We start from the raw sequence: 27,598 nt of genomic DNA, 5'->3' as shown, positions 1-27,598 counted from the left end.
TGTAGGCTAGACTAGGCTTTATTTATGTGGACATAATTCACAACTAAACTAGACTTGGCCTGCCGCAGCATTTTTTTATTTATTTTTATTTATTTATTTTCCTTTAGTCATGTCTTCTGTTTGTGGCAGTGTTTAGCCTGCTTCTTGTCCTGCAGCGTAGGCGGGTAGGCTTGTTGTGGCTCAGGACCTATTCTTATATTGTTGTGCTCTTGCTATTTTTTAATATATCAATTCTATCTTCTTCAGTAAAAAAAAAAAAAAAAAAAAAAAAGGAACTAGACTAGGCTTTATTTATGTGCACTAGGCTTTATTGGCTTTATTGATGTGGACGTGGTTTTCAATTAAACTAGACTAGGCTTCATTTATGTGGGCGTGTAAGCCGACAGGGTCTCAGAATGCTTCCTCATCTCTAAGCCAAACCAAAAACCAATACAACTATCTAACCTACACGCTTTGGGTGTTCGTCTTCCTCTTCTCAAATTTTCTACACAGACTACACCCTTTCCAGATCTTCTTAAATCTCAATTCTACAGCTTTCAATTTCCACAGATTTCCAATCCCACCCCTCAGATTCAATTCCCATTTTAATTTCAATTTCTAGGGTTTCACTAATCACACCGGTGAGTGAATGCAAAAAAGAAAAGAAAAGAGAACCTTCCTCTTCTATCACTGTTTGAACAAGTTCGAAATATCCATTCAATTGTCATAGACTCTGGCGTCGATCAGGTACACTCTCAATGTTGAACAGTTTGGTCTGTTTATTTCCTTCGGCTTCTTTGCCTTCAACCCTTGAATTCGTAATTGGGAAACATAATTGAGCATTGAGAGTGTTTTTTTTCTGTTGTATTTTGCAGGTTAGCGATTTGGAAAACGTAATTGGGTTGTCGCTACAAAGCGTGTAAAGGTTAGATATTCGTATTGTTTTTATCTCTATAGTTATTTTGTGGTTGAAGAGAGTTCAATTACACTAATTGGACTGTCTTATATTTATTATTATTTTTGATTTTGTTTCTGAAATATTGTCAAATATATTGATATTTGTTTATTTCTAATCCTAAAATTAACATAAAGTAGACCTAAAATAGTTAATTTTGGAGATGACTCGCTCGTTATTGAAGATGACTCGCTCATTATTTCCCAGACATTTTACCCCTCTTACGTTTAGTTTGCTTCAATTGTTTACAATATGTTGTCTTTTATGGATGAATTTCGTCATGTTCATATCTCCCATGTAGGTAAACAATACAATTGCTCAACTAATTTGTTAGCTAAAAATGTTTTAGTCATTGATGATTTTTTTTTTTGTTTGAATTGAAGATAATCCTTATTTTCTAAAATAAGCTATTCTCTATGACGTAATAATTGTTTTTCATATTGAATAAGGTTTGATATAATCTTATATAAAAAGAATAGACAGATAATTGTGAAATTGATTTGGACTCTAAACATCATTTCCATTGACGCAGATATCACAATCTATTACTTCTATAATTGAAAAAAATATATATATAAAAAAAAAAAAAAGTAAAGAAGACGAGTTATTCTTTATTTTTTATACTAATTTAGAAGCCATACAAGACTTTTTTTTGATGAACAAGAAGCCATACAAGATAAAAGTCTCATGCACAGTTTTGAATATGAAATTTGTCCTATATTTAGACTTATTAATTTTTTAATAGGAGTAATATTCTTCCTTGTTTTTTTAGAGGAGAATTATTCTTCCTTGTTAGTTGGGGAGGTTGTGTGGAGTCTTGACACGGGTAGGCGTTCAAATTGACATTTACATTTTTATTATAATTTTTTTGTTGGGGTGGGGAGTGGGGAGTCATATGTTGCGCAAAGCTTTTTACATGCAACGATGGATACAATTTAGTTGAAGCGATCTATTGGTCTGGCTTCTGGCCCACCCAAAATACTTTTCTTTGGTTGCTAATGCCTTTTATCTTTCATTGTTAATAAATCTAGTTCAGTGGTTCCGTTTCAGTTCAGATAATGATTATTAATAATGTCAAAATAATGATAAATTAAATTTATTCATCTTACCAACCTTTTGGGATAGGTACATTTGAGCCTTGAGTCCAGACCTCTCGTTGGTACAAAAGCAAAAAAGGGTGAAATCATTCAACTTTAATGCCTACGAAGTAATGATTTTATTCCTCAATAATTACAATGCCAATGGTCTAATAATTTTTTAAATATTGAAATTAAAAATTAAAATATTTACTATTTTTTTTAGAAAATAAAATATTCACTTTTTTAATATCAGTTCTTAGATTAATAAAAATTTAATCTTTTACTTTTTACCTTCTTAACTTTTTTTTCTATACATTTTCATTGTGCAATAGTTATTTGTTTGGTACACAGTTTTGGAGATTGAACCTTCTATTTACTAATTTTGACTAGTTTTTGAATTTTTTCGGTTTTAGGGTAATCATTGGTTTGGTATAGGTATGGCTAAACTAGTTGATTCATATAGGTTTGGCTAAACTAGTTGAATCAACTGATCAAGTCTGGTTTTGAAACTATGGGTGTCACCCTGAAATTTTATAAATTTAGTATGTACAATGTACATATTTATTATAATTATTATTTTTACTGATAAAAAAATATTAATTTGTTTTTGAGGCACTTGAAGTCTTGTACAATGAATTGATCGGACTAGTTGAAAATAGTCTATTATGATTGTTGTTGTTTCTATAACAAGCAATTTTGTTTATATTTTTTAATTGATTTTATTTATGAAGAAAATTGGGTTATACTTGGTAAGTAGTTCACTTCTTTTATATTTATGAATTATGATAGAGACATCATAATAGAGAACTTGTTTAACTCATCGACCCACTTCATTTCCAATAAGAATATGTTTGTTGAAATTATGATAGGGACATCAAGATGGATAAAAGTTGGATGCATGAAACTGATAGAACTAGTACACGATATAGTGAAGGTGTTAAGCAGTTCATTAACATGGCACGTGATCATGCGGATCGAGTTGGTAGGATTAAGTGTCCATGTCGTAAATGCACAAATCGATATTATCAACATATAGATGCGGTGGAGACTCATTTGATTTTGAATAGATTTGATTTGAATTACACCGAATGGATATTTCATGGGGAAGAAGATCCGTTTTTTAAACATGTGCAAGCTAAGCATAATGATAATAATTCACAAGCAGAGGACATTGATGACGTTGGAGAAATGTTAGATGACATTTATAGGGGGACATTTCCAGATGCAAATATAGGTGAATCCTCCACTTCTCCAGGTCCATCAAACAATGATCACAAAGCAAGACCTTTTGATCAGTTGTGGGAAGATGCCCAACGTGAGCTTTATCCAGGTTGCAAGAAGTTTTCTAAACTCTCTTTTTGTATGAAGCTGCTTCATATAAAGACACTTTGCAATTGGAGTGATAAGTCGTTTGATTTGATGATTGACTTGATAAAGCAGGCACTCCCAGATGGGGAGTCATTGCCAAAATCGTATTATGAAGCGAAGCAGTTTAGGCGAGACTTGGGTTTTAGCTATGAGTTGATACATGTATGCAAAAAAGTCTGTACACTTTTTTGGAAGGAACATGCTGATAAAGAAGAATGCCCAAAATGTCATACTTCAAGATGGAAAGAGGACACTGGTAAAGGTAAAAAAATTCCCTGGAAGGTCTTAAGGTATTTTCCAATTAAACCAAGGTTGCAGCGATTGTTTATGTCGAAAGATATAGCTAAAGACATGAGGTGGCACAAAGATGAGCGACTTGAAGATGGAGATTACCTTAGACATCCTGCCGATTCAATAGTGTGGAAAGAGTTTGATAAAAAACATGCTTGGTTTGCTGCAGATTCCCGCAATGTGCGACTTGGTTTAGCAAGCGATGGGTTTAATCCATTTGGTAACATGAGTACATCATATAGCATGTGGCCAGTAGTACTTATGCCGTATAATTTACCTCCATGGAGGTGTATGAAGGATCCATATATGATTTTGTCCTTACTTATTCCTGGACGTAAGGCACCTGGAAACAAAATTGATGTGTACTTGCAACCGTTGGTGGATGATTTAAAAGAATTATGGAATGAAGGCATCAAGACGTATGACGCATCAACGCAACATTCATTTAAGTTGCATGCAGCGTTATTATGGACTATAAATGATTTTCCTGCATATGCGAACTTATCTGGGTGGTCTACCAAGGGAAAGTTAGCATGTCCCATATGTAACGAGAATACAGAGTCGAGTTATTTGAAGTCTAGCCACAAATTGTGTTATATGGGTCATCGTCGATTCTTACCTCAGGAGCATAACTGGCGCAAAAAAAAAGAATTTTTTGATGGAACTGAAGAGTATAGGATTGCTCCTAATGAATTATCAGGAGATCAACTGTTACAACAACTAATGAATGTTCCAAAAGTGCAATTTGGAGATGATGAAGCTACAAGAAAAAGAAAACGCACGAAGATCGAGTTGAATTGGACAAAGAAAAGTATTTTTTTTGAGTTACCTTATTGGTCAACATTGAAACTGAGACATAACTTAGATGTCATGCATATTGAGAAGAATATATGTGACAGTGTCTTAGGTACACTGATGTATGATAGTGGAAAAGGGAAAAATAAAGACACTTCTAAAGCACGAAAGGATTTAGAAGATATGGGCATACGTAAAGATCTGCACTTACAGAAAACTGGTACATCTACAAAAATGCCACAAGCAAAGTATACATTGACAAAAGCTGAGAATACAAGATTCTGTGATTGGCTGAAAAATGTAAAGTTTCCTGATGGGTATGCATCTAACATTAGTAGATGTGTGAACACTAATGAGGGTACGATTTCAGGAATGAAAAGTCATGATCTTCATGTACTCTTACAACGATTACTTCCTGTTGCAATTCGTGGATATTTCAATGATAATATACGTACAACATTGACTGAACTGTGTTTATTTTTTAAGGACTTGTGTTCACGAACATTGAAGTTAGATGTCTTAAATCAAATGAAGGAAGACATTGTTGTGATTTTATGCAAAATGGAAATGATATTTCCACCTGCTTTTTTCGATATAATGGTACATCTAGCTCTTCATTTACCTCGAGAGGTAGAGCTTGCAGGCCCTGTTCAATTTCGTTGGATGTATCCAATTGAAAGGTTTCTTGGTAAATTAAAGCGGTTTGTGCGAAACAGAGCACGTCCAGAAGGGTCAATTGCTGAGGGATATTTATCTGTTGAATGTTTGACATTTTGCTCCATGTATCTTCATGAGATTGAGACAGTATGGAGTTGTGAGGAGCGGAATAGCGATAGGTGCCAGGGGGAAAGGGATGTAGGCTTGTCTGTTTTTTCACAACCAGTACGTCCTTTAGGAGCAGCAAAATATGTAAGACTTGATGATACGCATCTCACACGGGCTCGATGGTATGTGCTTAGCAATTGCTCAGAAATTGATTCGTACAAAACGTAAGTGTTTCATTGATTTTTTTTTTCAATTTACATGTTACTTAGCAATAAAATGAAGTGCTTATATGTTTTTATTATGTAGTAAGTGTTATCTGAAGATCCATTGATTTTTTTTTTTAAAGAAAATTTTCATGTTACTTAAAAATAAAATGAAGTGTTTTTACGTATTTATAATGTAGTGAGCATTATTTGGAGATTCAGGGAGAAGGCATCATTGACATTGATCATAAGCATGAAGTTGAATTCGAAAATTGGTTCAAAGATCGTATATGTGGGAGTAATGCGACAAATGTGTCAAAAGAATTATATAGTCTTGCATGCGGATCTGATGCTCTAGTTGCAGTTTACCAAGGTTGCATTGTGAATGGTGTTAGGTTCCACACAAAAGACCGTGAACATACTCGTCGTACTCAAAATAGCGGTGTCTTTGTTTCGGGTGAAGATGGTGGAACAAAAACTAACTATTATGGTGAGTTGAGGAATGTTTTGGAGCTAACCTATATGGGCAATAATCGTGTATATTTATTTGAGTGTGATTGGTGGGACACTAGGGATGGAACAGGAATGCAAAGGGATGAGCATTGTACAAGTGTGAATACATCTCGTACATGGTATCATTCTGACCCATTTATCCTAGCATGCCAAGCTTCACAAGTTTTTTACTTGAATGATACCAAATTGGGCAGTAGTTGGCGAGTGGTGCAACATATGACGCATAGAAACATGTATGATATTCCCACAGACACAGAGAAAGTGCATGAAGAAAATGAAGAAGATAATGGTGATGCGGTATACCAAGAAAGTGAATGCATTGGGGTTAATGCAACTGTTCAACAAGAAAATGATGAAGACTCAACTTTGTTACATAGAGATGGTGTGCCAGCAATAGATTTGGAGGACTTCATACCTGTTGATGATGTATATGTGCAACTTGATGAAAGTATGTTCATCAATGATGACTTGTCTAATGAGGAATGGGATACAGATTCCAATAATGAAGAAGAAACATATAGTGATGACGATGTTTCAAGCTCAGATCAGGAAAAAGATTTATCTAGCAATGATGAATCTATTGGAGATCTTAGGGATGAAAATTAAGTTGAGTTTTGATGCAGGTTAAGTTTTGTTAAATACATAAAGCTTTCATATCTTCTTAGCTATGGTATTTTTGAAAAATAAAAATGTTAAAGTTTTACTTGGATGTTAAAACTATTTTGTACACATTTTTGTCATTTACTTTAGTTCACCTTTATATTGGTTTATTCTTTTTATTTCAGGTTAAAATGTCGCATACCTTGGGCTACTGATGATGTTAAGGGGAGATACTTTTCATTGCAAAATTGGTTGTATATCTTCTTATGGAATTTGTCATTATTTTATTATTATTAGAGAGAGTAGATTTGAATTTAAATTATGTATGTGATATAGAACTTGTGTATTGTTTTTCCTTATTAGTAGTTATTGATTGAGTAGTTGTTATGCCTATATGAGTATTTGTGATTGAAAATTTGTGATGTGTGAAAATATGATTTATTAAAGTCGGATTATTATGGTAGCAACTTGATTGTCCTTATCATGAGTTCATCTTTTTTGGCCCAATTTAAAACTCCTGTTTATAACATGCAAATAACACATTGGCTTCTACATCATGGCAATCCATTTGGGTAAATCTAATTCACAAATGGCTAGTGTGTGATCCTTGTAAAAGATCTAGCTGCTTGACCCACTCATACTATGAAACTTCCTGATTTATTTGCAAAATATACTGCACAGTTGTCTGGTATTAAAGCACATTGTTTATGTGTCATTTTACATTTTAACAAGTGCTTGCACTTTTGGAACTCATTGGTGTGTTTGTTTGTTTGGATAGGAGATTGAGAATGAGAAACTTAAGTTGGAACATGTTTAGCTTTCAAAGGAGAATAGTGGGTTATATGTGTAGAATAAAAAATTGGCTGAAGAGGCTTCTTTAAGCAAAAGAACTAGCTTCTGCTGTTGTTGTGGAGTTGAACAATTTGGCTGGTGAAGTGTTAAAGCCCTCCAATATTTCGGTTTCGGGTCTTCTAGTCTTCAAAGGCTGTGAGTAGTCTCCCTTTCTTCTCCTTCCTTTTGTGTTTATTTCTATAATTCAATGTTATTGTAAATTATTCCATATAAATCTAAAATTTTAAAGGTGTCATCAGATGCCATTTTCTTGTAAAACCATGAAGAAGCCTGACATATTCTAGTTTATTAGGATGCTTGCCTTTTAATTCTATCTTGCTCCTAATTTTCTTACACTTACAAATTAAACATCGCATCCAAATTTCTATTTCTCATTTTTTATTTGCAAAAGTGAAAAAAATTTGCATTCATTCAAACTAATATAGGTATGCTTAAACGTTAATTAATGTCGTGATTAAGTTTCACTCAAAATATATGTGAGTTGCTTTTCATGTATTGTATTTTTCTCTTAGCATTTGAAAGTACACCTGTACTGCAAACCTGTGATATAAAGTAAACCATGAACCTGCCCATAATCTTTCCAACAAAGAATATTCACCCCGCCCTGCCTTCCCTAAATGTAGCATTTTGAATAGTAAAGTTAAAAAATTAGAACCTTCTTGAATTAATCTTTTTGGAGGGAAAAAATGAATCATTTAAAAAAAGAAAAGAAAATCTGAGTATATTTTTAGCTTTTGAGGTATATTTTTGACCATTTATCATTTTCACTTTATTGTTAAATTCCCAAAGTGGGACTCTCAATTTGGAGAGGGAGTATAAAAATCTACATAGACCCATTACCTCATCTTTCTAAAAATTAAAATCTTTTTAAGTTAATGCTTGAGATAGTTTTTTTGTGGAAGGGTCAAAGGTAACCCATGTGCTTAATTTTATACACCTTTTGGTTATAACTATTTATCTTCTACTTGTTTTGAAGGTTATGCTGAAAGTACCAGTGGTAGTTTGTCTTGAAGGCACAAACGTGATCAGAAAAGAGCACAACTTCACTCTTTTGTTCAACTTCTAAGTCCAAGGCATTTACCAGACACTATGTGAAAGAAAAAAAGTTTTTATTTTTATTTTTTATAGAAGAAGCAACTAAACTCAAAGTCTGACACTTCAACTTTGGGGAGTGTCAAAGTTCACATCTTTCCTGGTTGTGTTAAATTGAGGTACTTTTGATGATCTCTCTTCATTTTACCTTCTGGGTATTCCTTAATTTTGGTAAACAAGTTGTGGGTATCTTTGAAAATCAGCAGTTGTTTCATGGTTTAGTTGTGGGTCTCTTTGTCTTAGAGTTTCATGGGTTTTGAATGATTTTTGGAGTTTTTGTGTGTTTTGGGTGTAACTGATTGGTGAATTGTAAAAAGGGTCTTAATTTAATTTGAGTTATGGTGTACTTTTTAAAAGGAGACTAGTTTGGAAATATTAAGAAAATTGGATATGGAATTTTAGCGGATACTTTTCTTTTCTTTTTCTTCTTTGTCTTGTTCCTTGTTGGCTCTTGTTTTGTGTTTTGTTCATTGCAACAAGTTTTAGCTTGATTGCATATCTTCATGAGAAATTCGTTATCCTTTGATTAGTATTTGAGTGAATAGATTGGAGCTTTTATTATGTATGTGATATTGAACTTGGGTATTATTTTCCTTTATTAGTAGTTATTGATTGAGCAGTTGTTATGCTTCTATGAGTATTTGTGATTGAAAATTTTTTATGTGCATAGGATTGAGCTTTGTTATTACCCAACAGGTACCATTGTAAAATTCAAAATGTAAATTTTAGAGAAAATTCTCTAAAATTAAAAAAAAAATGTAAAATATTATTAGCGACGACAATGTTATCGCTAATATTTTATCATATCATTAGTGACGACAAACAATATCATCGCTAATATGCAATTTTTAGTGATGACATGTTTGTAGTCACTTATATATCGTTATTTGTGACGACAAACAATATCATCACTAATATAGAATTTTTAGTGATGACATGTTTGTGGTCACTTATATTTTGTTATCTGTGACGACAACAAGCGTCGTCGCTAGTAATGATATATCAATGACCATAAACATGTCGTCATTAATAATAATCTATTAGCGACGACAAAAAAAATTGTCACTACTAATGAGATGGTAGCGACGACATTTCGTCTTGGGGTCTCGAGTTATTTATGACGACAACTGTCATTATTAGCGACAACTTTGTTGTCGTTAATAGTATTGTATTTGCGACGACATTAATATCGTCGCTAAAAAACTTTTTTGTAACCAAATTCGTTTAACGAAAGTTAGCGACGACATTTTTCGTCGCCAATATAATTAGCGACGATATTTAAAGCATTAGCGACGATTATATGCCGTCGCTAAAGACCAAATTTCTTGTAGTGCCATATTTGTAGATGTCATTTTGTTTAAACACAATTTTGAATTTTGAAGATTTTTAAATAAAAAATTAAAAGAAAAGCACAAAGATGCACAACCCTAGTACATGGGAATACAAATCCTTGTCTCACCTTTTGTGTTCTACTTTATTGGTTGCTTCTTCTTTTTTTTCTATTTCTTTTTTGCATAAACCCATTGTTATTTGAATAAACACCCAACAAATAAATATTTACGATTCTGCTATTCTCAACAAATTAGCATTAAAGATTTCGCTTTTACAACAGCGTAACCCTTGTTTCGCTCTCTACATCAGTGACTGCATATATATATATATATATATATATATATATATATATATATATAGGATCCTCAAAACTAGGCTTAAAGAACCAATCAAAACCTAAATCTTTTCTTCTTTCTTTCAAATTAACCAAAAACAATATCTATAGGATCATATATAGTCTGTTCCTTTGCCAGACGTAATTTTAAGCAACCTTTCAATGGCGTTATTGGCCCATTTCAGGGTTCTTTTATTTAATTAAAGTTTTTTTAAAAAAAATTTAGAGATAAATAATAATATAAAAAATTTATTAATTAAATTAAAAAATATATCAAAATGGCATTGTTTTGGTGGGTCTAACAATAGAGATAAACAGAGGTCTAACAGAGACTGAAATGAATTATGGTGAAATTGAATAGTATTATAAATTGTCATGTTAAGGGTCAGAAGTGTAGGAGATTACGCTAAAATAGTTTGGTGGAAAATCTTGTTCTTATATTAAATAAATAAGTGTTAGGACATATGTGATTCACTTGCTAGGAACATATGTCACTACTTTATGTAATTGGCTAATCTTTTGACAAAACGCACTTTACTTGTATTTAGATAGATCTAGGATGTGTTTAATACTTCAAGAAACTTTGTTTCAAAATCAAGTGTTGAAGCCATGCAAGTCTGTTCAAGATTCAAGTTGATGAAGAAGTGTCTATCATTAAAGCTCAACGGCAAGCATCTATCGAGCTTAAGAAGCTATTCCAGCCCCGTGGCTCGACAGTTGCTCAACAGTAGCTCGATAGATAGGCATCTGTCGAGGATTATGAAAAACAGATTTTTAGTTCTGTTTTAATTCTAATCCGTGATTATGTGTTTGGACTTTCTTTTCTCACAACCCTAGACATATAAAATAATTATTTTAAGGGCCGTCAAAGTGTTCACAAGTTGCACAAGTGTTGAGCAAAGTTTGTTCAAGCAAATTGTGACCGAAGACAGAGTTTTTCCCTAGTACATCTCTTTTGTAAAGAAGTTGCTATGTGTGTACACCGTAGGGTTTTGTAACCAAGCATCTTCTTGATCTTCATCGTTTGGATGAATTGAAGAACTTTGTAGCCAACAACCTTCTCTAGTTGGTGATTGAAGTCGCGTACTAGGATCCGCGCAATTGGTTAGTTACGTACTGGGAGCCGTGCATCAAAAGGAGAAATTATCACTACAGAACATGTCCAATTGAGTATTGGGATAAGGGTTCAACTGTAAGTTGGTATAAGGTATTGGAATTCCTTTACTTGTAACCGCTTGTTGTGATAATAGTGGAATTTCAGGAGTGATGACCTTAAAATCACTTTGTGGGGTTTTTGCCGTATTGGTTTTCCCCATTCATAAACAAATCACCGTGTCAATTTATTTTCTGCTGCACTTAGTTTAGTTGGTGATTTATTTGTGCTACCACGCGTTTGCATGTTAACTTGATTAATTAATAAACTTGGATAATTAATCAATTAATTTATCACAAGAGGTCAATACGTTTCTGGCCTATCAATAAGGATTCAAACTATAAAATATTATTATTGAGCCAAATTTTACTTGGAGCTCTAAACTCCCTCAAAATAGTCCATTTCATCAACTTGGTGACTTTGGTTCCATCACAACAACGAAAGAAAGAATTGTGCTCATAACAGGACAATTTGTAACTTATCGTAGAAAAATAAAATAAATAAAGAGTTTTCATCTTGGAGTAATCACTCAATACTGAAAGTCAGCATTTGATTGCATTGCTCTCGCCTATTCAGAACATATCTTATTCAATGGATGTATGCTACATCCCTTTCATTCGACTTGACTGTCCTTGACTTCATCTATTTGGCATGATACGTTATTTCTTTACCTCTTTCCCACCATGGCTTGTTTGGATGGAGGGGGGAAAGAGGGGGAGTGGAGGGGAGTAAATAAGAATTAGTTAAAAATAAGCTAATTTTGTGCTAAATCTACTCTACTCTACTCTTCCTCCCCCCAATCCAAACAGACCATAAGAGTTTACAATGACCCAATCTCTAATAATTTAGTCATTATTTAACTTATGTTACAGTCATGTGAATGCATATGAGCTTACACATAATTGAGAGGTCGGAAAGGGTGGCCATGTTTGATTTGACTCACAACCAAACACATTTTCTCGGAGAAAAAATTTAGAACACAAACTATTTCACTTTTTTTTTTTTTTTTTTTGCCACAATTGCGATAGGGTAGAGTGTAAGTGGTGGAGAAAAAAATAATAAGTTAATATGTAAGTGATAAATAGCTACTCATAGTTTATCGTTTTAGAGTTATGAGAAAAAAAAAATGCTGTGAAATATTTTGTGATCCTAGATTAATTATTAGACTAATTTTGTGTTAACCTAGACAATTAATTTGAGACGACTCAATTCATCATTCGTGTTAAATTGGGTTGACTTGTCATTTTAATATAAACTCATTAACCCATATAAATACATTTCATTTTTATTAAATACAATTTTGAATTTTAAAGATTTTTTAAATTAAAAAAAAATTAAAAGAAAAGCGCAAAGATGCACAACCCTAGTACATGGGAATACAAAATCTTGTCTCACCTTTTGTGTTCTACTTTATTGATTTTTTTCCTTTTGCATCCTGCTTTATTTCTCTATTTTTTTCATCAATCATCACTACAAAAAAAGAGTCTACTAGCGAGGATAAAATGCCCTCGCAAAAATTCAAATACCGTCGTAAAAGGTTATTAGCGAGGGCATATGGCCCTCGAAGGCCGTCGTATTTGCTCTTGTTTCTAAAAGAGATTTTGCGACCATACCTTCGCAAATAGATAATTTACGAGGGCAATCCACCGTCGTTACTGAACAAATCCGCCCTCACAAATATATTACCAAACGACGAGAAAAGTCGACGACTTATTTTTAGCGAGGGGAAGCAATCGTCGTTAACAACTATTTGTGAGGACCTTTATACCTTCGCAATTAGTTATTTGTGAATTCCAAATTGATGACATACTTTTTAGCGACAAATAATGGCATCGCTAAAATTTATTTGTAAGGGCTTTTAACCCCTCGCAACTTATTTTTAGCAAGAAGAAATAGTCGTCGTTAATAACTATTTGTGAGGACCTTTATACCCTTGCAACTAGTTATTTGTGAATTTTAAATTAGCGACGAGACAAATAATGCGTCACTAAAATTTATTTGTGAGGGATTTTAACCCCTCGCAACTAGTTAGGAATAATAGTGACGACATTGAGCTGTCACTTAAAACGTTTTTGCAAGGGGCTAAGAGGCGTCGCTATTCTATAAATTGCAAGGGACTGTTGTCACTATAAAGTTATTTATGACCAAATTTTTATATCATCAGTGATAATATTTTATATAATTTTTGAAATATTTTATTATTTATTTATTTTTAATTTATTTTATATCATTTTTGTTTAACTATCATATTACAATAGTACAATAATTACTAAAAATTGTTACAATAGTACAATAATTACTAAAAATTGTTACAATAGTACAATAATTACTAGAAATTGATCCATCAAACGATAAAAATTCATATAAGTTCAAACTTTAAAATATAAAATATACAAAGAAATCCTGAAATTAAACCTTGTTTTAAACTTAAACAACTAGAATTATCACAAGATCTATATTAGTCTTCCTTTGAGTCACCCTCCAAGCTGTTTTCGACCTCCTTGTTATTGTTTGAGTTGTCCTCTTCATCTCTGCTAGTACCATCCTTAAAAAAAAAATAAAAAAAAAAAAAAAAGCATTAAACATGAGTTAAAATGAAACAATTAAAGTAAATTTGTATTTGTATCAATGCTTCAATAAATAAGTACACATATTACCATATCAAATCTAATCATATAATAATATATCATAAACAATAGTAATAACTTTTTTTTTTTTTTAATTTAACAATGATAATAACTTAATTTGATTACTTAAACCACTATCACAATTAAATAAAAATTAAAATAATATAACAATTCCGGATTTATGTGCAACAGCCAGCAAAGCCCTCTACACAATCCAAAGCTTGAAGTCAAGAAAAATATATCTTGGCCCTTGAAGTTAACAAAAGTGAAACTTCAAGTCCAAAGTTTCTCAAAAAAAAAAAAAAAAAAAGTCCAAACCTAGCCACTGGTTACAACAGGTTCACCCAATGCAAAACAAAAGTGAACAGCCATTATCTGATTAAAAGTTTTAAGCTCCAAGGTTTTTGGCAAAAAAAAAATAAATAAAGGATAGAACTGAGTGATTTGTATGGGATAAAGATCTCATTATTCACATTTACACAAGATCAGGCCTAAAATTTAGGCAGAGCTTCAAAGATGTACTCTTAAGAAACTAATAGGTTTGAGAGAGAATCAACAGACCAAACAAAAGTTGTATATGACAGTTACAACATCATACTTCTACAAATAATAGCTCTTACCTCCTTTAATGTGAGTATAATTCTCACTGAGTATAAGAAAGGCCTTTGTATTCTCCTCCTCCAAGCTTATCTACACAAGCATACAAAGGTTTAACAAAATTCAGCTAAAGAAATTTAACAGCCTTTTTTAATACTGTACAGAGAAGGCTGCCGCTTCACATATAGGGCTGAAAGCATAAATGTTTGTAAGGAACCAACTAACTACAATTAACATGCCAAATGAGCTGAAAGAAAGTATATATGAACTTACCAGAAAAGCATAGGTCCATAAGATGTGTTTGCAATATCTACAATGTAAAATGCCAAAAGCAACTGATTTCATCTAAATATTTATTAACTATAAAGTATAAACCAAACTTCTCCCCCAAAAGAATACCTATTCAAATGTGATAAGAAACAACTAATTGTGCCAAATAACCTCTGGCTGTAATTCAAATAAGTAGATAATCTTCATTATGAAAAGAAGTGAAACAATGGAACCATGAAAATGTAGTACAGCGTCATTCCGCATAAACTGTTTGTGGAAGATCCTTTGAAACAAGAATACAAGCACAGGTGCCAATCTCTGAATTGCAAGTTGAATAGCATGAGAAATGAAAAAACCTCACATAACACAGATGCAAAACAACGAGTTCACATGCCAATATTTATGAAGTGAAATTTGCATGAACTACTTGTAACTAACATTGATTAATTCACCTTGATACATGAATGAACCCAAATCTGAGTTTCCCATTTGAGTTACAAGTTCCTAACACATGCATTTAACTATCCAGTTTAAGTTTTTTTCAATTTCCTTCCCCATTGTGGCTTTTGAAAGTGGCGAATGTTTAAATGACAATATGATTCATTGATCAGAAATAGCAGGATATTCACTTCAATCTGGATCCAGTGAAGTGGTTACCTCCTGATTCAAGCTGTTTTAAGATAAATGCTGCTGGTTTGAGCTTCAAAGATGGGACTGGAGGTGTGGGAGCGGTGATTCGTGATAGAGCAGGTGAGGTGTTTGCTGCATTGTCTGAAAGAGTTTGTGATTCATCGTTGATTAAAAGAATGTGTATTACTCCTGTCTCACATATAGTGCAATGGAGTCATGTCACGGAATTTAGTAGAGTGATTGTGGAATGTGAAGACACTGGGATGATAATGCACTTACAAATGTAGCACGCTATTTTGTTGAATAGGGACAATTGCTAAATGATATTAGGCAAAACATGTTAAGCTAAGAATGTGTTTCTTTCCAATTTGTGCAGTAACTACACAACTTGAGAGAGCTAGCAAAGTTTTCTCAGCAAAAGGAAGAGCCTCAGGTGTGGCTTGAGGATTGTCCTTTCTTCTTGCTCCCAATTGTACACAAAGATATATCTAAATAATAATTATAGCTATAGCCTTTATTCAACCAAAAAAAAAAAAGGATAATGAAAGGGTGTTTTGGATTAATTCAAGGAAACCCAACCTCCTTAACACTTCAATTTGCAGTAAAAGTTTAATATCTTTATCAGATTTTTTACAAAATAAAGAATAGGAGCTAAGACATGCAAACCTTATTTACACATTCAATGAGGATCTAACTTAACAATACTAAAGATAGCCATAAATTAGACAGGCATATACATTTACAATATATGTTTTCTTATATCTTAATCTACCACCAAAAAAAAAAAAAAACTACTAAATATTATAAATTTTAGATTTTGATGCACAATCAAAAAAATATCATAGCAACCAACAAGACATGCATAAAATAAAGGCAAAATGGGCAATGCATAGGGTTTGATAAAAAGAATCGTAAATATAAAACTACTTTTTGTCTCTTCTCAATTTTATAGGCAACCAAACAGAAAGCTAAGATGAAAGATTAAAATTACCTAAAACGTTTCTTAACGTTATTCTGCAATCGAAGAAAAGGAACACAGAAGAGAGAGCTCTTTAGGGAATTCCAAATTCCAATTAGGGATAAAATAAAAAAGATGGATAGGCGCAAGACTTAAGGGGCCCCCTACCCAAAAATATTTCAGTGACGACGGCGGTGTGGGCGGCTCTGGTCTGGTAGTAGGCGGAGATTTTGGGATTAGGGATAGGGTTGAAGGGGTCGGCGGCGGCCATGAAGGAGGAGTGGGTTTGGGGAGGGGAAAGAGAAGAGAGAGTATCGGATTCTTTGGAGGATGAAGCGATGTCGTTTGATGGCTGGTGAGGATGGCCGATGAGGTTGGAGAGAGAGAAGAAGAGTGATGGCTTAGAGAAAGGGAAACAAATTTTGGGGGAAAAAACTAAAAGTAAAAAGTCAGATTTTGGCTTCTTTTTTTTTTTTGGTTGGGGGGGGGGGGGGGGGGGGGAGAACATGTTAGGAGGGAAACAAATTTTTGGGAAATTTTGGATGCGAAAAATAAAAGAAGACATATTTATTTTGAGGAAAAAATAAAAATAAAAGAAGACAATTTTAATTAATTACCATTTTTTATTGGCAATTACCATTTTGTCATGCATTTTGTTTTTTTGTTTTTTTGTTTTTTTTGAGAAACAAACACACACAGGGGAGAGGGAAAGGAATTCTAACACAAAAGCATACCACAACTCTACTCAAAAACCATGGTTAAAAACCATGGTAACTTTTAAGAGAAGGTGAGGCAAGTTATACTACACACAATACACTCTATAAATGAGCGTAAAATATTAAGAATATAATATTAATGAGCTATGAAATAAAATTTAAAAACAAAAAACAATCACATATACTCAATAAAAATCACCACACAACTTTCTCAAAAAAAAAGAAATACCACACAACAAAAATTATCACACGTTCTATCTTATTAAAAATTAAAAAAAAAATGATCATAGCTATTATTATATTTATGTAAGAATTTTAATATGTAACTAACTACGTTTACTTTAAAAAAATAAATAATATGACTAATTGGATGGTCAAATTGAGAGAACATCACCATACAAGTACACAACACATGTCCATAATGCACCATACTTAGATTTGAAATCTAACCATTGGATTTGAAGAGTGTAATGAAAGATTAATTCTGGTAAATTATGGTCACAATCAAACGATTGGATTTAGAAAAGAAGTTGGTCAAACCCAGTCAAACTTAATAGATGGTCTCGATACCACTGGACTTGGTGAAATTCATATTCAAATCTTGATCATTAGGATTGAAGAGTATGGTGACATATTGGTGTTGGTAAAATTTGAGACCAATTGGATGGTCAGATTGAGAGAATATATATAGCCATATAGGTACACAACACATGTCCATCACATGTCATACTTAGATTTGAAATCTAACAGTTGGATTTGAAGAGTGTAATGAAAGGTTCATTTTAGTAAATTATGGTCACAATTAAACGGTTGGATTTAGAGAAAGGCGCAATCAAAGTTGGTCAAACCCGATCAAACTTAATAGATGGTCCCGATACCACTAGACTTGGTGAAAATCATATTCAAATCTTGATCATTGGATTGAAGAGTATGGTGACATATTAGTGTTGGTGAAATTTGAGACCAATTGGATAGTCAGATTGAGAAAACATAACTATACAAGTACACAGCACATGTCTGTCACGCGCCAGACTTAGATTTGAAATCTAACCATTGGATCTGAAAGGTGTAATGAAAAGTTAATTTTGGTAAATTGTGGTCAAAATCAAACGGTCGGATTTAGAAAAAGGCGCGGTCAAAATTTAGTTTAAGTTGCATGGAGACTTAAAATGTCTGAAGCATGCATTTTTTACATGATAGTATGCATTTGGGTAAGATATATTTGTAGGACAAATCTGATGTTGGACATCTATCTAATAAGCATTTTCCACAAAATGGGAAGGAAACACAGGTTGTTTGTTTGTAATTGCTAAAATATTTTCATGCTTCTGTGTTAAATGCACTATTTAATGTAATTCTTCTTTGTTTCTAATAAAGCTTTTCTATCCTTTTTAGCTCAAAAAAAAAAGAAAAAAAAAAGAAAAGGAAGAGACTTGACTTATTTGATAATGTTTATATTGTGATTGGCTTACATTTCAATTGACAAGCTCGCTTTCCTTGATGGGAAGAAAATTTTATTCACTTTTGAGAAAGAGAGAGAGGACAAAAGGCTACTATATTTGAATTTCAAGCTACCATTTTGAAGTTGAAAGTGCTATCATTTTTTATGGGTAAAATTTATTAGAAAATAAAGATAGACATTTCATATATAGGATGTATATAAAAGACATTTTTTTTAGGCTGTAAATAAAAGGTTCATCTAAAGAATACAAAGCGCTATATGTTTATGTGTTTCTTTTTATTTTTCCTTGAATTTTAGAATAACTTTTAACTCCAAAGAAAATTAATATTTTCATGATTATTTGCGAAGGCCAATCATGGCCCTAATAAATAATTTAGTATTAGTGAGGGCATTTTTTTAACTCACAAAAAATAAACTTTTTGCAAGGGATTTTTATTGTCCCTCAGAAATAATTTGGTGGGAACATTTCCCTCCAAAAATTTTGACATTTTAATGATTATTTGTGAAGGTCGATCTTGGTCCTTGCAAATAATTTAGTATTAATGACGGCATTTTTTTAACCGTCACAAATAATGCACTTTTTGAAAGAGATTTTTAATTGTCCCTCACAAATAATATGGAGGGAAAATTTCCCTCCAAAATATTAGCATTTGTGACAACTACAACACATAATTGCGACAAATTTTCTTGTTAGTCACAAATATTTCACATTTTACCAAGTATTTGCGAGGGCATTATTTTGGCATCAGAAATAGGATTTTTTGAGAGGGCTTTTTGGGTTCGTCAAAAACTTTTTGAGAGGGTTTTTTGATGACATGCCTATTAATTTTTGATCACCTTGAAATTTTGTAAGTATGAAAAATATATGAAGATATTGTAATCTAATAGTAGATTTGTCAAAATTCACATCGAATTAAGAAATATAGGGTTGGGTTCAAGTTACACCTGATGTAACTCAAAAAAATGTTACACCACCCAATAACTTATTATTAAATTCATATTTTGAAAATCCAACCATTGGATTACATGTTCTATGTGGTCTTAACATGCATGCCATTTTTTTTGCCAATCAGATGTAATTTACCATTTGATCTATAAACTTATCTTTTATGCATTATTTTAAACTACTAAAACTTGAATCTAAACAATTGATTGATGTCATGTCTAATAATCTTTGATCACCTTAAAATTTTGTAAGCATGAAAAATATATGAAAATAATGTAATCTAACGGTAGATTTCTCAAAATTTACATCGAATTAAGAAATATAGGGTTGGGTTCGAGTTACACTTGACGTAACTCTAAAAAATGTTACACCACCCAATAACTTATTATTGAATTCATATTTTGAAAATCCAATCATTGGATTACATGTTCTATATGTTTTTAATATGCATGCCAATTTTCATGCCAATTGAATGTAATTTACCATTTGATCAATTAACTCATCTTTTATGCATTATTTTAAACTACAAAAGCTTGAATTTAAACAATTGATTAATGACATGGCAATTAATATTTGATCACCTTGAAATTTTATAAGCATGAAAAATATATGAAGATAATGTAATCTAACGGTAGATTTGTTAAAAATTTATATCAAATTAAGAAATATAGAGTTGGGTTCAAGTTACACATGATGTAACTCTAAAAAATGTTACACCACCCAATAAATTATAATTGAATTCATATTTTGAAAATCCAACCTTTGGATTACAGTTTCTATATGGTCTTAACATGCATGCTAATTTTCATGTCAATCGGATATAATTTACCATTTTATCAATAAACTCATATTTTATGCATTATTTTAAACTACTAAAACTTGAATCTAAACAATTGATTGATGACATGGCTATTAATATTTGATCACCTTGAAATTTTGTAAGCATGAAAAATATATGAAGATAATGTAATCTAATGGTAGATTTGTCAAAATTCACATCGAATTAAGAAATATAAGGTTGGGTTCGAGTTACACTTGACGTAATCTAAAAAATGTTACATCACCCAATAACTTATTATTGAATTTATATTTTGAAAATTCAACCGTTGGATTACATGTTCTATATGTTCTTAACAAGCATGCCAATTTTCATGCCAATCAAATGTAATTTACCATTTGATCTATAAACTTATCTTTTATGTATTATTTTAAACTACAAAAGCTTGAATTTAAACAATTGATTGATGACATGAAAATTAATATTTGATCACCTTGAAATTTTATAAGCATGAAAAATATATGAAGATAATGTAATCTAACGATAGATTTTTCAATATTCACATCGAATTAAGAAATATAGAGTTGGGTTCAAGTTACACGTGATGTAACTCTAAAAAATGTTACATCACCCAATAACTTATTATTAAATTCATACTTTGAAAATTCAATTGTTGGATTATATGTTCTATATGGTCTTAACATGCATGCAAATTTTCATGCCAATCGGATGTAATTTTCTATTTGATCTATAAACTCATCTTTTATGCATTATTTTAATGAGAAGAAATTTTTATTCACTTTTGAGAGAGAGAGAGAGAGAGAGAGAAAGTACAATAGGCTGAAATTCTTGAATTTTAGGCTACCATTTTGAAGTTGAAAGTGCTATCATTTTTTTATGGGTACAATTGTTTAGAAAATAAGGACAGACATTTCTTATATAGGATATATATATAAAAGGTTTTTTATTTTTTAGACTGTAAACAAAAGGTTTATCTAAAGAATACAAAGTGCTATATATTTATACGTTTCTTTTTTATTTTTCTTTGAATTTTAGAATAACTTTTATCTCCAAAAAAAATTAATATTTTAATGAATTTTTGCGAAGGTCAATTGTGGCCCTTGCAAATAATTTAGTATTAATAAGGGTATATTTTTAACCCACACAAAAAATAAACTTTTTGTAAGGGATTTTTATTGTCCCTCGGAAATAATTTGGTGGGAACATTTCCCTCCAAAATTTTTGACATTTTAATGATTATTTGTGAAGGTCGATCCTAGCCCTCGCAAATAATTTAGTATCAGTAACGGCTTTTTTTTAACCGTCACAAATAATACACTTTTTGCGAGAGATTTTTAATTGTCCCTCGCAAATAATATGGAGGGAAAATTTCCCTCCAAAATATTAGTATTTGTGATGACTATAACACATAATTGCGACAACTTTTCTTGTTGGTCACAAATATTTCACATTTTACCAAGTATTTGCGAGGGCTTTATTTTGTCATCGCAAATAAGTTTTTTTGAGAGGGCTTTTTGGGTCCGTCAAAAATTCTTGGTCGCTAATAGGCATTTTTCTTGTAGTGCATGGTATGTCACGTGTTTGATTTTTGTCCACTGTAAACTTTGGTTCCTTTATAAAGAGACTAAGAGAGTCGAATAAGTACATGATAAGTTATAATTGATAGAACATAAAATAAAAGACAAAAAAGTGGAATAGAGAATCTGTATTTGTTTACAATGTATGTCTCCTATCTCATACATTTTGGGTAACTAGAGGATGTCCCAAGTGATGCGCATGTTTGTTATAAGTTATTTTATAATACTCATATGTGTTATAATGTTTGGAAAATCAATTTTGATTATTTATTATATGTCACTAAAATGATGAAGATAAAATTGTAATACAATATATCCATATATATATATATATATATATAATTAACCATAATTAATTAGAGACCCTAAAAATAACACTATATGCCAATTGATCTTTTTTTTTTTTTTTTTTATCAAGTGTAAATTTATATTTGGTTACATTTAACTCTTTCAAAATAAAAATTCTCATTATTTTTTTAAGAGTATTTAAAAAAAATTAACTTTTGAAGGTTGAACATCTAAGTTTTAAGTTTTATAATTTTTAATTTGCAAAACTAAATATACATTTGAAGTGATTAAAAATATAACAATAATTGAACAGGAGAAATATAAAATTATACTATTTCATATCTTAAGTTTAATTTTACATACATCTAAATACCTCAATCACATACAAATATTAAGCACTTTTCAAAAATATAAATAAACACAAATAACACATGCAAATGCTCTATGCCTTCCCTAAACATACCTTTTAGAAACCCCAAATGTCACTAAAGCACCATATCAAGCTTTGACAATGTTGTTGAGAGGTTTAGATCATATGCACTTAAAACCAAAGCCAATTTCATACTCTTTTTGACACAAATTTTCTCACTTACTCACTCTCTCTTTCTACTTTTCTTTTGACCCTTTAATATTTTGTGAAACTGGAATATATTAAATAATAGGTGTTATAACATGAAAAACTAACATTGAATGGAAAAAACCTTTCATTTTTTAAATTAATAAAATTAAAAGAGGAAGAGCTCAAGAAGTTGGAAAAGGGGGTGGAACCAAATCTCTTTATCTTTTGCATTTATGGCTTAAACTAGTCATTGATAAGAAGATGAGGTGAGGTGATAGGCTAAATGATATACTACTCATACAAAACACCATATGGTAGAGCCTCATGCTCTCCCGATGTGTGTGAATAGATAATTATTTTGTAATTGTAGTATAATGTATTTGTTTTCCCCAAAAATTAAACAATTTCTAAGATTATTTTTCATCTTTATATCTCTCCAATATATTTTTCTATTATTTTTGGTGTAGTGTTTGACTGATATTATTCCTTTATGAGTTGCTCAATATTCTTTGAAATTATGTTGTAATCAATTTTTTCTCTACAGATAAAATTTTTAAGTTTCAAATAAATTGTTCAAATTTCTCATTCTTTTAAAGGAGATTATCATGATAATCAAAATGTATAACAAAATTACTTTTTAATATTGAGAGGCCACAAACCGAATGACTCCTTGTGATAAAAATTAATTAATTAATTAGCCAAGTTATTAATTAATCAATTTATTATGCAAACGCATGGTAGCACAAACAAATCACCTATAAACTAATTATACAGCAGAAAATAAATAACACGGTGATTTGTTTACGAATGGGGAAAACCTAACGGCAAAAACTCCACTAGGTGATTTTCAGGTCACCACCCCTGAAACTCCACTATTATCACAACAAGCGGTTACAAGTAAATAAATCCAAGTACCTTACCAATCTATAGTTGAACCCTTACCCCAATACCCAATTGGACTTGTTTTGTAGTGACAGTTCCCCTTTCTGATGCATGACTCCCAAGTACGTGACTAACCAATTTGATGCGCAGATCCCAGTACATGGCTTACTCCTTTGCACGAATCCAAGTACATGACTAACTCCATAGCAACCCTTTGATTGTTGTAGTTGATTTGCAACAGCTTCACATAGAAACACCAATAAGATCTTCAATGTTGGTGCAAGAGACTTTGCTTGGTTACAGAACCCAAAGGCGTAAAAGAAACGCAGTAAGAACTCTTTCTTCTGTAGAAGGAGGATAGTATTTCAAAAAGAAAGCCTTATGAAACTCTCTAGAGTTAGGTTTTTCTTTTTCCACCTCCTTTAAATAGGAATTTAATGGGCTCTCCTATTCCAAATAGGTTTACACAAACCTTTGGCTTTCCTAGTCCAATAAGGATTATAAAAACCCATAAACAAATAGCCTTTTAGAATAAAAACATTGCTGGCTATAATCTGAAAACCCGTAAGCTCGATCAATCGAGGCATCTATCAAGCTTTAATGAATCTCGACAGATAGAGCTTCTATTGAGCAGGTATCGAGACCTGCAGATTGCACTTTTCTTGAACAGTTCTTGAGTAGTCTTCATGTCTTCAATTTAACCACTTGTAATAATCATCTTGAACCTACTTAGATTTACCCAAATATAAGTAAAGTGCATTTTGTCAAAGGATATGTCAATTACATAAAAATATGTCCCCAACAAATATTACTCAAATAATTGATAGAAACATTCAAATGCATAGCCAATATTGTGTTTTGATATAAATCAAATTCTTACTTCCAAAATTACTAAGTATTAATTCAAACAAAAATCAAACCAAAGTTATAAGAGGGAGAAAGACTACTTGCGTTGGGGAATTTGAAAACACAACGACAAAAAATATTAAACTAAAATAGAGTTATAAAGAAAAACATAGTGTTTCATCAACCTAAAGTAGAGTTGTAAAAAATAATAGAAAATCAAGAGAGAGAATAATCATCTTTTCAAGAGAGAATGTAAGAGATAATTGAAAATTTATAAAAAAATTAGATGAGAAGAAAAATATTTAAAAGTTATAGTAATAAACACCAAATTATCGTAGTCATTCTATGTAATATAATAGCATTATATTCATATATACAATGTCTATAATGCAATATGATAATATCCATGAAATCAAAAAAAAAAAAAAAAAAAAAAGAACATCTTAAAAATGCAAAACTAAATCACATCAACCTAAAGTAAAGTTCTAAGGAACACAAAAGTTAATCAACCTAAAATAAATATGCAAGATAAAAAATCCACCAAAAATGAAAAAAAATTAAGAGAGAAAGAGAGAAATAACCTTTTTGTGTGGAAATTGGGAAAGCTATGAATAGAATGTGGGAGAATTGCAAATTTATAGTAAAATGATGAGAATAAGAATAGTAAAAAATAAAGGCAAATAAAGGGATGGAAGAAGAGTGATATTAAGGTAGATAGTAGTGGAGAGATGAAAAGGTAAAAGAGAGGGAAAATTTTGGAAAAAGTATAAAAATAATTTGGGGCTTAATAAGAAGAAAAATAATTAAAAGAAAGGCATTTGGGAAATTTGAATGAAATGTGATTCTATTCTAGCATTTCTAAGTGAGTGGTATTCTCCTTAATTTTGTCAAAGAGACTTATAGTTTAATAAAGTTACTTTGTTTCTCATTAAAAAAGAAAAAAAAAATTTACTAGATTCAAATCCTCCTCTTTCATTTGTATTTTGAAAATGAAAAATAGAAAATAACTTGGAAAGTCTAATCCATCAACTCTGATTTGGATTGAGTTCTTGTTAATGTTGATGGACAAGTTTCCTAATTTTGAATAAAATTTATTCTCATTTACCCAAAAAAAAAAAAAGTAACCTAATCTATTTATAGTTTTTTTTTTTAATTTATTAAAATTTATGCACTTGAAAAAATTAAAATTTACGATTACGACTTTAAAAAAAATTGAATGGTTTTATATTGTGTGAAGTTAGAATATATAACTTAGAAATTATTTGTTTATTTATAAAATGCTAGAGTGGAGAAAATGCACTTGAAATTTTTTAATTTTATTTACATAATTTCAGTCAAGTTTGCTAATTCTTACATGTAGACACCCTGTTTCTTTGTATTTAATTAATTAAGAATTCAAATGGTCCAAGTTCCAAATTGGTGGGTACAATCTAGTTTATGTGAATTAAGATAATTAAAAAATAATTTTAAACAATCCCAAAAATACTATTAACAAAAATTACAAAACCAACATATCAAACTTGTTTGTGTATCATGCATGCCACATTTAGTACATGTTGGTATCCTTGATTTTAGAAACTTAGCTATAAACAAAATACAATCATGATAATTGATACAAAAAAAAAAAAATCCAATTTTCAAGAAAGGCATTTGAGAAATTTAAAATGAAATGTGATTCTATTCTAGCATTTATAAGTGAGTGCTATTTTTCTTAATTTTGTTAATGATATTGGTAAAATTGTAGTAGTAATACTCACCCTGGCAAAGGTATAAAATGACGCTCCAAATAAACCCGACGGGATCCATTGGCAAGAGACTACGTTAGGGAGTCCACGAGGCGCACCTCAGAGCTGACGCCATCAATTAGCTAACGCCAATAAATCTGAAGGGATTAGAAGAAGCTGACGACTCTGGCATGGCCTTGCTTGATCTCCACATTTGTGTATATAAGGAAATATCTTGCGCTTCACGTTTAGTGCTAATCAAAAGGACTCCTACAAGAAAAGGGTTCCGCCAAATACGCTCATGAAGACTCCTATAAGGAAAAGACTTCTAGCCCAAGGAGAGAAGGTCAAGCCTTTACGACTATAAAAACCCAAGAGCTTCACAAATCAAGGTACACATAATTTTACCCCAACTCTGGCACTCTAAAGTTGTGAGAAAGGTTCTAACTTGACCTTCAGAGGGTATTTGGCATGCACCACACCGGTGCTCTCTGTAAGGTCTTCTATTTTTGTTGTGCAGGTATTGTTTCGAGCACATGAGGACCGTGTGATTTACTGGTGGTTTTTTAGGCATCATCAGTTGGTGCCGTTTGTGAGAACCTTTGTGATTTGTAAGCTATATTATCGCTTCCCGGACAAATAGTTGCATGGTACCTACTCGCTCGATGGTGACCACCAATAACATTTAGGGAGACGAACCGGAACCCACTGCCCTGGAGAGGTAGGTCCAAACACTCACAACACCAGTGGAACGTCTCACCAAACAGAATCATGACCTAAAGGAACAGCTACGGTAGAAGAACACAGCGATGGGTACCCAAGAGGAAGACTAAGAAGGTACCAGCGCTAAGAGAATAGACCAAGAGGGGCCGGAAGGTAGCAATGCCCCAAGTAGACCAGAACGATAGGACATGAGCTGACCATCCGTCACGGACACAATTCCACCTCACATGGTTGCAGAAATGCAGATGATGAAGGAACGGATGGACTTTATGATGAATGCCCTCAGGGGGCAAGTATCTAGCGACCTCAATGACTTGGTCCATCGAACAGATTCATCGTTCACCGCATCCGTCAATTCCTTCCCCCTCCCACCGAAGTTTCGCATGCTACAAATAGAAAGCTATGACAGAGCCAAAGACCCCCTAGATCACTTGGAATCCTTCAAGACCTTGATGCACCTTCAAGGAGTAGCAGACAAGATCATGTATGGGGCTTTCCCTACCACGCTGAAAGGTCCTGCAAGAATTTGGTTTAGTAGATTGACACCTAACTCCATCGGTACTTTCAAGGAGCTAAATGCCTAGTTTGCTTCGCACTTCATCGGGGGACATAGGTATAAAAAGTCTACTGCATGCTTGATGAGCATCAGGCAACGAGAAGATGAGATGCTGAGGTCTTATATA

At 32.0% G+C, this 27,598-nt stretch overlaps 1 protein-coding gene and 1 long non-coding RNA gene across 5 annotated transcripts; one reads left to right on the top strand and one right to left on the bottom strand.

Moving 5' to 3' along the window:
* The first annotated feature begins 341 nt into the window (after window positions 1-341).
* Window positions 342-8,911, top strand: LOC115972117. 4 transcript variants are annotated; one of them, XM_031092280.1, is made up of 7 exons: window positions 342-726; window positions 855-904; window positions 2,883-5,456; window positions 5,636-6,554; window positions 6,734-6,799; window positions 7,327-7,535; window positions 8,377-8,911. In XM_031092280.1, exons 3-4 carry the CDS (start codon window positions 2,893-2,895, stop codon window positions 6,552-6,554), a joined length of 3,483 nt encoding a protein of 1,160 aa, XP_030948140.1. In that variant the 5' UTR covers window positions 342-726; window positions 855-904; window positions 2,883-2,892; the 3' UTR covers window positions 6,734-6,799; window positions 7,327-7,535; window positions 8,377-8,911. The 4 variants fall into 4 exon arrangements, with proteins under 4 accessions (XP_030948140.1, XP_030948138.1, XP_030948139.1 ...); XM_031092278.1 differs by having other exon boundaries at window positions 5,636-6,571; XM_031092279.1 differs by having other exon boundaries at window positions 6,734-7,535.
* A 4,715-nt stretch (window positions 8,912-13,626) lies between these two features.
* Window positions 13,627-16,862, bottom strand: LOC115970941. Its single transcript, XR_004087178.1, has 3 exons — window positions 16,427-16,862; window positions 14,559-14,628; window positions 13,627-13,856 (listed from the first exon to the last, which is right to left on the bottom strand). It is a non-coding gene; the product is annotated as an uncharacterized LOC115970941 (long non-coding RNA).
* Between the last annotated feature and the right edge of the window lie 10,736 nt (window positions 16,863-27,598).

The sequence above is a fragment of the Quercus lobata genome, chromosome 12 (genome assembly GCF_001633185.2).
Source record: "Quercus lobata isolate SW786 chromosome 12, ValleyOak3.0 Primary Assembly, whole genome shotgun sequence".
Lineage (NCBI taxonomy): Eukaryota > Viridiplantae > Streptophyta > Magnoliopsida > Fagales > Fagaceae > Quercus > Quercus lobata.
The sequence above is the reverse complement of the archived record's forward strand: the minus strand, read 5'-3'. Positions and strand labels throughout refer to the sequence as shown.